The sequence below is a fragment of the Pygocentrus nattereri genome, chromosome 20, assembly GCF_015220715.1.
Source record: "Pygocentrus nattereri isolate fPygNat1 chromosome 20, fPygNat1.pri, whole genome shotgun sequence".
Taxonomy (NCBI): Eukaryota; Metazoa; Chordata; class Actinopteri; order Characiformes; family Serrasalmidae; genus Pygocentrus; species Pygocentrus nattereri.
Genome location: NC_051230.1, coordinates 31,789,815 through 31,801,153, shown reverse-complemented (window position 1 = coordinate 31,801,153; position 11,339 = coordinate 31,789,815). Strand labels below are relative to the sequence as shown.

Below are 11,339 nucleotides of genomic sequence, written 5' to 3'. Positions count from 1 at the left end.
CCACATGGGTGTTCGTGTTGCATCAGCGTATCTGTTCACTTGTATCTCTGTGAGCAGGTCTGTGTTGGTCCACGAAGGCGCAAACAGCTCAGATTGTGTGCGCGTGAAAGCGAGCCATCTGCACCGTCCACGTAAACACGATGTGTGAGGATTGATTAGCCGTGTAGCTCCAGCGCAAAACTAAAGAAGCAAACTTGGGGCACGGTCGGCTGGGCGAACACATTTAGGGTAATGGGGGGAACTGGGTAAATTGGACTTTTTTGCTGAACTGTCATTTTAATCTGTCTCTCTCTCTGTTTCTGCTGGTGGTAGCGGGACTAGCTGGGGGTTTTTGTTGGCTGGAGCGGCTCTCTGCAGCCCCCGCTGGCCTGAAAGCCCTCTAATCCCTGTGCTCTGTGAAGTGTGAAGCTCTTTGATGCCAGGGCGGGTGCCAGGGGGTCTCGGCCTGTTGACAAACAATGAGAGAGTGTGGGAGAAAAAGAGAGAGAGAGCCATGTGAGTGAGGGGGGGAGATTCAGCAGTTCATTTGTGGTGTAGAAAATACGGCCCGTGTCACCGACCAAAACACGCGCTGGCAGCGGGGTGAGCTTTAGTGGAGGATTTCTTCTGGAAACCTCACGGCAGCAATTAGCCCACTGGCACGGAAATATGCGCACGTGGGTAATTGGGTGCCCGCGACATATGCTTGTTGTGTCTGTGGAATATGGTTGAAAGTGAATTAGCTGTTGTAAACATGAACAAGTATTCAAGTTACTTTTAAAACGAAAACCATTTATTTAAGCCAAAACTTTGCCATGACAGAGTAACGTGGCTCTTTACACGCTGTCTCTTTCAACCGAAGCCTTAGCCTTAGCTAAAAAATAGCTACGTTATCCTAGTACATACCTTATACTAGAGTTTAAGCTACTTGATTGTGGTCAGCCAAAACAGACAAATTCCAGTCTCGTTCTTTTTTCCTCCTCAACATATTCATGTACTGTTCTCATTCGCTAGATAATTTGAAGCTACCAAGCTGGGAAGTTGAACGCTCCGCTGCACCTTTCCAAACTGATGCTAACACAATGTCTTTGGAGCTCAACGCGCTTGGAGGAGAAGGCTAAGCGCTCATTCTTGAACATTAGAGAAAGAGAAAGAGAGGTCAATTATAATCATAATGTCTTGGGTTCCAGGCCACAAGTACACTGGATTTGTCCCACCAGAAGGTTTCTCTGACTTCTCCACCCAACTTCACACAATGACAGGACAAACATTAGACCTATAACCCTGACCACCACACAGTCATCACCGTAACACAGATGTAACAACACATATGTAGACGCCAGATATGAGCTAATGAAAGAAATGGCCAGTCTTCATAACGAAGAGTGGCGCACAGATCAGATCAGTGAACTTTGTCAACGTTGTGAAAGCACACATGCCTCTCGTTTTTCCTTATATAAACACTGGGATAGCGTGCTAGCTAGCTCTTTTGTATTTTTGGCCCTCGCCAAAAAGACCAAACATTACACCTTAAGAAGGTTTGGGCCCCTCTGGCTTAAACAGTTGTGCCACTCGAGTGCCTGACAAGCTTTATTTTACACAGTGACGTCAGGCTCATAGAATTCGACATGTAAACACTAGCGATGTAGGCTCATGGTATATGTTTAGTAATTATGTCCGAATGCTCCTGGCAAATACTCAAAATGTGATGTGAGATAAAACTTCATCTCCTTATGGGTTTCTATTCTTCATTGATGATGACTTAACTTCATCTGTCGGTCTGTGCTACAGTTGCTCAGAAAAGCCGACGTTTTGCTGATAAGACACGGCGTTCAGGTGCAGATTGATAGCTAATATTAGATAATAATGATTTTACATATAACTGTAAATGTACCAGGCACTTTTAGTTTGATTTCTGGCACGTAAGTGATACACATCAGGAATTTCTAACTCACATTTTGCTTAATAGTATCATGACTGTTGTGTTTAAACTCTGCAGATGTTGTAGTCATACTCTTATTTCACTGGTTGAATATTGTCCAGTCAGGATGCTTTTTTCTGGGTAGATACTGCTAAGCGATCTGTCCCATTGGTTAGGACTTCAGGAGCTGAACTGAAGGACTTACATGTTAGATTAACTGCCAGCATAATTAGAAAGTGACAGAGCCATATATGTCCATATATTGCATATATATTTTAAATGAAATGTCTTTTCCAAGCTTCAGATGCTTGTGTTTATCTAAAAAAGACAAAAAAAATGTTCATTTGCATGAACGTTAGCTTAGGGCTAATGTGCTATTGGAAATCCCATGGGGGGGGTATTTATTGTCCAGCTCTGTTCTGCATATAAAGTGAGGAAATTCTTCTCTAGGTATAAAAGTATGTACTGTTATTTTACAGGACAGTGAAGTTTGAACCTAAAGCCAGTCTAATATCTGTTTTTTTTCACAGTGTAGGCTATTAAAGACCGCACTAATTAACGTGGAAAAGCCCTAATGATTTCCTGTCAGATGGGGACGAGGCTGCTGGTTGGAAAAACATTCTAAAATATTTCCTGAACCTCCAAATGATACTGATGATCAACGAGCGATAAGGAGAGACAGACGAGAGGGAAGAGAAGATGGAACAGCGTGTCAGGGCTTTGTTTTTTTGTGCTGGGTTGAAAACACACACACTGATCAGAGAGATTTCCTCTCGCTCCTTCATGTAGCGGAGATCAGAAAGTTTTTTTTTTCTGCTCTGCATCTGGACCAGCCACGCTGCTTTGAAATGTTCCCTCTCTCTCCAGAGCAAATAAAATCAGTCTGCTGTCAGTCTGCTCGTAAAACACACACACATACGCTGCGCTCTCTGCCCGCCCCTTCTGCCCTGGAATTTGCTTGTCGGGGAACATCAAAGGCTGGTGGCTGTGCTGTCACCAAGGGGCAGGAGTGTGTGTGAGTGTGTGGAGGCCCAGTGCAGGCTGTGTATGTGTGGGCTGGACAGCTGTGTGACAGCCCCCGCTCTGTCTGACCCATTTAGACCACCTCCAATTAGGCAGTGACAGCGCAGTGTAGATCAGAGCCTTTTCATCAACCTCAGAGACCCCCCACACACACCCCCCCGCTCAGAGTACGCATCGCGTCTGCCATCTGCGCTACCTAGCTCACTGCTAGCACGACGAACAAACTCTCAAACCAGACTGTTTCAGTAGACCAAGGCAGTAAAATTCTGTTGAGTAAATAGACCGAATAGACCAGTCAAGCCATTTCAACAGAATGAATCAGTAAACTGATTCAGTAGACCGCTCACACCATTTCAGCAGTCCGATTCAGTAAACGAGTTCCGTCAGCCCAGTTTAATAGGCCAGTCGATCCGTTTCAAGAGACAGATTCAATAAACTGATTCAGTAAACCAATTCAGTAGACTGACCAAACCATTTCAGCAGTCCGATTCAGTAAACGAGTTCCGTCAGCCCAGTTTAATAGGCCAGTTGATCCGTTTCAAGAGACAGATTCAATAAACTGATTCAGTAAACCAATTCAGTAGACTGGCCAAACCATTTCAGCAGTCCGATTCAGTAAACCAGTTCCGTCAGGCCAGTTTAATAGGCCAGTTGATCCGTTTCAAGAGACAGATTGAGTAAACCAATTCAGTAGGCTGGCCAAACCGGTTCAGTGGACAGATTCAGATTATTTTGGTTCACCAGTTCATTAAATAATTTAAAAGATCTGTCAAATGGTTTTAAAAGAGTGGTGCAACAAACTGATTCACTACAGCGACAAACTCTTTCAAACAGTCGGTTCAAAAAAACTAATTGTGTTAAGAGTTCCAGTAGACCAGCAAACCGCTGTAATAGACAGATTCAGTGCCCTGATTCATTACAGTGCGGAACTGTTTCAAAGGGCCAGTTCAATTAACTGATTCAGTAAATTGATTCAGTAGACCAGCAAACCATGTAATTAGACATATTCAGTGAACCAATTCAATAGACTGTTTTAATAGAAACTGATATAATAGAGCAGATCCAGTAGATCAGTCTAATTGTTTCAACAAACCGATTCACTAAACCAGTTTAGTAGACTACAAACTGGTTCAGTAGACCAGTTGAACTGTTTCAGCAGACTGAAATACAGACTGTATAAATACAGACTGAGAAATTACAGACAGTAAACCAGTTCGGTCAACCAAGTAATCAATAAACTGGTCAAACCAAATTGGCAGAACCTGTTTCTGAATCCTTTCAGTTTCTTTTATAACTTGTTCTTTAAAGCTCAACGGGGTCTAGTGGGAAATTGTTGTCTGTGTTGTTTGGAGGGTTTTGTGTAGTGGGTCCGTGTACTACAACTGCTATCAGTGCCTGCTGCTTTGTTCGTGATGAGTTATTTTAAATATTTATTGTTTACTGTTTACAGAGGCAATGTCATGAGACAGTGTGTTGTAGGGCTGTTTGTGTGGTTTGAATACCTGGCTTAGTTGGTTTGGAAGCTGTTTGAAGGACTTCAGGAACTGGGTATAATAAGAATGATACCGAACAGTCTGGTTTTCCTACACCACTGAACTTTCAGAGAGTCATTTGTCTTTGTACTGAGGGGTTTATGCACTGCGGTCCTGCTATATCCTTTTATGTGTAGTTGTGGACAGGTCTGATCAGTCCCTCCCTGGGACTGAAGCTCCTGACATCCATGCCCCAATACTGTACCCTCTTTCCTAGCATGCAGTTAATGATCTATAATGCTTGACGGAAAAATAGTTTATTGAGATTATACGTTACAACCTGACTAAAGACTGTTTTGTAGCGTGACTCAGACAGACGGTCCCCAGTGACTTGTTCCATTCGGGTGGTGTTTTTTCTGCCTCCAGAATAACTTATTTCACTTTTGAGGGGCTTGGTAATGAGCTGCTGAGTTGAATTAGGTGCGTTAGAGCAAAGAAAAGCACCGTTGTTGCAGCTGGAGTAGGACACGTTGGCTTGAAGCATGTGCGCCGCAGACTGAATTAGCTGTGCCGGCGTTTGAGGCAACGTTAATAGATGCTAAAATGTGTGTGGGCCTGTTAAAAAGACACATCAGGAACATTACAGCTTCCTCTCGCCCTTCTCTCGAATCACTAGCTCAAGGGCACCCTGACATTTGCTGACTGCATCGTTCGCACCGGTTTAATTTTAAGACTTTTTTTTTTTTTAAACGCTTTTGCATAAAAATGTCATTTTTGAGGAGGTTGCAAGTCATTTGTGGCAGTTGATTTATCACTGCTAAATGAAGTGCTTTCCCCTGCGCCTCCGCCCCTGCTGCTCCTTTCTGGGCCCGAGCTAAGCAGCCGTGAAATTGCCTGAATAATGTCGTTTAAATCCAATCTTACCGCGGCCCTTCACCTCCGCTGTTTAACGCTGCCTCTGCTGGGTGTGTTGGGAGAGTGTGTTCGCGAGTATGTGTGAGTGTTTCCCTGTCCACATCATCTTTGCTGACCACTCGGACTCAGATAGAACAATTTCCTGGACAGAGATTAATACTAAACTTGGATCCTTCTGTCAGTTGAGGTTTTTTCCCTATCGGAAATCGCTTCTCCATTATCAATTTGCCCTACGATGAGTTTATCAAAGGTCTTTATGCAGTCCTTTATACAGCAGTCTAGAACACGGTCCTTTACGCAGCAGTCTAGAACACAGTCCTTTATACAGCAGTCTAGAATCCAGTCCTTTATACAGTAGTGTAGAATCCACTCCTTTGTATACCAGTCTAGAACACAGTCCTTTATAAAGAAGTCTAGAATACAGTCCTTTATAAAGCAGTCTAGAACACAGTCCTTTATACAGTAGTCTAGAAAGCAGTAGTCTAAAATATTTTCCTTTATGGAGTAGTTCAGAATACAGTCCTTTATACAGTAGTGGACAATACAGTAGTTTATGCAGTAGTAGTTTTGTAGTCTAACCTAGATTCTGTATTGTTTCTGTATTGATAGACTACTTTGACAATTCTGTAATATATAAAAATTGCCAAGAAGTCACAGAACTTTACCCATGAACTTGTTGCCTCCAGGTTTCAGTCTGGTACTTTTAGTAGAGCGGTTCTGTTGGGTTTAATCAGTGGTTCCCAGTCCAGAAGAACCTGTGCAGTTTTAGTTATGTGCCAAGTCTTTAATGAGTGTTTTGAGCAGTGCGGGAAACAGGACAAGGCAAGGAATGTCTGTATTACTTGAAATAGTGGATGGGTAATTGTGTAAATGTGCATGAATAACACGCTACGTATAGTGTCCATTTAAAAATGATTCTCTAATTCTATCTTTTGTTAACTAACACACGCTTGTATCTGTGGTATCAGTGCCTTTTCTAGTGGATGTCTCAATCACCTTGTGAGACAAAATGCTCATCGGTATGTCGTGTTTTCAAGCCTCCCTCGTCGCCCCCCCACCACCAACTCCACCACCACTTCTTTTCATTTCCATTAGATAAAGCAACCCGGTTAGGAATTCCCGGACGGCTGTGGTTGTGGGGGTTTGTGGGAGGCCAGCGACGTGGCTCCGTTTAGCGATGGACTGATTGAATAATTGAGGAATTCGTCTGGCTGAGGCTGAGCCCCGCTGCTGCGGCTGCTACTTATAAATCTCAACTGTGTCACTGCAATTAAAAAACGCTTTCCTCCTCCCCTCTCGCTTCCCTCTCTCACGTCCCGCTGCTGGTTTCCGGGGGTAACCCAGTTCTGCGGCACTGAATTAATTTCGCAAAGCACTGATTTAATAGTGCCTAAGGTGCAGGATTTCCGCAGATTGAGTTTTTTAAAAAAAAGATCCACCCATTTGGCCCAGGATGAACTTACAGTGAGGGAGGGTGAAGAGAGAGAGATAAAGAGAGAGAGAAAGGGATGGATGATGATGGACGGAAGGAGATTATGAAGCGTTCGTCAAACTCTCGTCCCAGGCTGCTAACAGCATCGCCTGCAGTTTGTATGATTCCGTTCACGTGCAGGACAATGCGTCGGCGGGTAATTGTATTATTGAACGTTTTCTGTTGTGACTGGGTTGAATGGAAAATGGATAACGCAGCAGCCATTCTCTCTTGTGAATCGAGCCAAATACGCATTGGCTGTCTGGTCCGAAGAGCTGGCTCTTTTTAATAGATTAGCTTGTGCAAGCAAACCAAGTCACACAAAAGCCCACATCAGCCACAAAGAACATTCTAGAATTCTTTCTTATGGAGCTCTGGATCTCCCCATGGCTCACAGCTTTAGAGCTCAAATCGAATCTAGATTGGTTTGACTTTGAGTCAGATTTAGGTCTAAGGCTTTGAACAAGTTATCTGTTTCTCTGTCTACTGCATTCACATTACACAGCTTGCCACAACTGTAAAATGCCTTTAACGATTTTTGCAAACTTCAATTCAAGAATGGTTTGTTAAAGCAAGATAGTGGAATAAGGGAACTGCTGTTAAACGGGACAGATTTATAACCGTAATATATCTCTCTTTCTTTCTCTCAGGTGAACTGAGCATGCCTGTTCACTCACCACGCTACCCCAGCACGGCAGAGCTGGACGCCTACGCGCAAAAGACGGCCAACAACCCACTGTCCATCAAAATCTTCCCCACCAACATCAGGGTCCCACAACACAAGCACCTTAACCGGACTGTGAACGGCTATGACACCACGGGCCAGCGCTACAGCCCATACCCCCACCTCCATACGGGGGGCTACCAGGGTCTGCTGGCCATTGTCAAAGTCTCCGCTTCATCTTCTGCCTCATCTTCTTCATCATCATTCGTGGCCTCTGCGAAGGCTGTGGTCAAGAATGCCGAGGGCAGGCGGACTAAGCTCTCCCCCGCCCAGGTAGCAGTGGCCCCCTACCCACCCCCCAGCAACAGCAGCAGCACTTTAGCCCACTGCCATGGCCAGACACTAGCTGTGCCTCCAAATGTGACAGTGGCTGGGTCTGTGATCCCCCTGGCTGGTGGCAGAGGAGGGCTGAATCTGCCCCCTCAGTCCAACCTGCCCTCCATCCAGAGCATCATCTACCAGATCAACCAACACTGCCAAGCTCAGGCCCTACAGCAGGTCTCCACAGCGCCCACTAACCCCAGCCCCTGCAAGCAGGGGGCCACTGTAGTTGGAGTTTCCTCTAGTTCATCCGGAGGGAGTTACATTGGTAACCTGGGATACTCTGGGACGGGACTATCCGGGCACAACGGGGATGCGATGAAGGTGTATTCTGAGGGTGTGGACTACATCCTGTGGCAGAAACAGCAGCAGCAGCAGTCTGTGCTGAGGATGTACAGTGGTGGGAGCGGTGGGGGAGGGGCAATTAGCAAGTCACCCGAGTCCTGTGCCCCAGGGAATAGTATTCTGGTGGCTGGAGCCCAGATATCTTCCTCCTCCCGGGCATACCCAATGACAGCCAGCGTGAGTGGAGGAGGAGCCGGACTGGAGAAGGTGAGCTCTTCCCCTTTGAACTGTGCAGGAATGCAGGGAAATTTTGCAGTTGGCCAGTACTTTGGGCCACCCTGGAACAGCATCCTGGTTACCCCGGACAGCGACTGTTACAACCCTCAGGAGTTGCCAGGGACGACAGCCACCGCCGGGCACAGGGAGCTGGGCTTCCCGCCCCATCATCATCATCACCTTCATCATCACCACCTCCATCATCACCACCCACCTTTAGACAGTACAGGAGGCGTGTGCTGTAGCCTGCCGAGCAAAAGCCTGTGCAACGCTTCGGTCCTCAGCAGCAGCCTGCAGTCTCTGGAATACCTGATCAACGACATCCACCCCCCGTGCATTAAGGAGCAGATGCTGGGCAAAGGCTACGAGACCGTCTCAGTACCGCGACTGCTGGATCATCAACATGCACACATTCGACTGCCTGTTTACAGATAGAGTCCAGACTCTGATTCCCGGGAAAGCATCTAGGCAGGTCCAATGTGAACGGACGGAAAATCTGAGATCTTTTCAATCAAAAATAGAGGATGTTCAGGATTGTTCCGTAGTTAACTGCGGTGACTTTGCCGTTAGCAGGCTGGGAAGACATGGATCACCGTTGGCCAATTGCCTGGAAAGCTAAGGGGGTGCTTTTGAGCTGATGGATGGGAGAGAATGCTCTGCTGGGAAGTAGAATGTTGGAAGATTCCATTTGAGGATTCTGATTCTTTTTTGTTTTTTGCCAACAGGGATTTTTAGTTATTTTTTGTCCGATTGTTGCTTTGTTTTTATTTTTTTTTCCGAGTTTCTCTGATTTGACTAAACTTTGTGCTCGCTTTGTACGAGGACGAAGCAGCTTCCCTTGCTTATAACCAAGCGTGTGGCTTCATATGGTGGAGGAAGATGGTCTCCAAGGACCAAAGTTTAGGGCTTCAGATCATGCATACATCTCCACAGCCAGCCCTACATGTCTACACATCAGATGTTACGAAGACAGAAGAATCCTGCAGGATCAGTGCTTTCAAGTGTTGTTTGAAAATTGCATAAAATTACACAAAAAATAAATTAATATTGTAATAATAATAATAATAATGGGTATAATTGAAAATTGCACTGCTTGGGGAGCTAAAAATCTTGTGAGAGAATCGGGAAGCTGGAAACGAGTAGTTTGAATATGATGTATTTATGAAACTTGAAAAACTTGAACTTATTTTTGTTGTTTTATATATTTGTAGTAAATGATATGCATTGGCTGCTAAGGGGAAACGTGTCTCGAATGCTTAGTTTTTTATTGTTTAATTCTGGGTTGTTTTGTTTTTTTCTCTTCTGGCTCTGTTTGTAATTCCGAAGGTCTAATCACTGCTTTGGTTCGTAAGGGACCGTAGGCCGGAGCATCACGGCTTGTTACTAACACTGGAATCCGCTGGAGTCCGATGGTTACTGAAGTGATGGGTGTATCGAACATCTAGAATGAAGAATGTCCTGATATTTAAGGTCCTGGTTTTTTACCTCTTTGGTGTGACGTTAGAGAATTTCTTCTTCTTCCTTTATTTCACTTGAATCCCGCTGGACGCTGTGATGTGCGGTTGTTTATAGGCTGTTGCTTCTGTAGTTAAGCACACGTATTCAGACAGAAGAGGCCAGAGCAGATATTCTGGTGAGGAAATCGAGAATAAAAGTGGAGCCGAAAGGATTGAGAATTGAAGCGGGCAGGAAACGGCATTTCCTTCCAAAATTTCTGAGAGGAGCAGGTGTGTCATTGTGGGTCGACCTGATTGGTTAGTTCATCGTTCTCCAGTCGTCTGATTGGCTATGAAAGCAGAAGCTCAGTCACACAAAGAAGTCTCTGACTTCTTTTTCTCTTCAGGAGGTGGAGGAGAGAAGGTGTGAACTGCTGCCTCTCCTCTTCCTCCATCATCTCTCCATCCTTTTTCCTCTCTTTCTTCTCTCTTCCATTCTCTTTACTCTTTCTCTTTCTTCTTCTTGGTTTCTTCCATATTCTGCCAATCCTCTTTCCATCCTCCGCCCTTTACCATTCTTTTATCTCCTTATTCTGCCCATCCTCCTGTTTTATTCTCTCTCCATCTTTTTTGTTCTCTTTCCATCCTCAATGTTCCATCCTCTTTCTCTTGTCTCTCCTGTAGTACTCTCTATCCCTTCATCCTCCTGTCTCTCATTCTTCTCTTTCTATCGCTATTGCTCTGACCATCCTCTCTCTCCATGCTGTATTAGCAGCTCGCTCGGCCCTGCTGCCGGTCTCTACACCGTGGTGTTTATTCAGGCTGTGGGGGGCTGGAGGGGGGGGGGGTTACGGAGGAGGAGAAACGGAGAGAAATTGGATCAGCGCTGCAGCCCCGTCGCTAAATTAGCATTTCTTTTGTCAGTCAACTTTCACTGGAAAATTGAATTTCTAAACTCTGGAGTGAGGGAGAGGGAGAGAGAGGGGGGGAAGAGAAAGAGAGAGGGGGAAAGAGAGGGGGGGGGGGGGGGGGAGAAAGAGAGAGAGGGGGAAAGAGAAAGAGAGAGGGGGGAAAGAGAGAGAGTTTTTTTCTTTCTGTCGGAGGCAGAAAGCTGGCTACAGTCTAGGTTTATGAAGTGCAATTATTATGACTGTATGAAGTTCTTCTCCTTTTCTTTCTCTGAGCTCACACCAAAAAAAATGGAAAAAAAGAAAAAAATGGAAAAAGGAAAAAAAAATGTTGAGCTGCAGTTGTGATTCCGGTACATTCCCACTGTCCTATATACTCATTCCCTGTCTGTTTTGAGGTGCAGAAATAAATAAATGGATTTCAAAAATTTATTTAAAACTTAAATCTGACTCTTTGTCTTTTTTACCTTTACGGTCATTATTTTTAGCTTATGGTTAAAAACAGACGTCATGAGGCAGATAAAAGAGTTTATTTACTAAAAAAGTATTTAATAAAAATGTATTTACTGATACCAGAATTGATGTGTAAGGGCTCCCGAATGATGAAT

At 44.8% G+C, this 11,339-nt stretch overlaps 1 protein-coding gene across 1 annotated transcript in view; it reads left to right on the top strand.

The window, feature by feature from the left end:
* Nucleotides 1-10,795, top strand: part of fam222a (family with sequence similarity 222 member A) — a 98,446-nt gene extending 87,651 nt beyond the window's left edge. Inside the window, exon 3 of the mRNA XM_017709309.2 lies at nt 7,432-10,795. Within this exon, the coding sequence (XP_017564798.1) occupies nt 7,432-8,822 (1,391 nt within the window). The 3' untranslated portion in view covers nt 8,823-10,795. The remainder of the gene's footprint in view (nt 1-7,431) is intronic.
* Nucleotides 10,796-11,339: the final 544 nt, after the last annotated feature.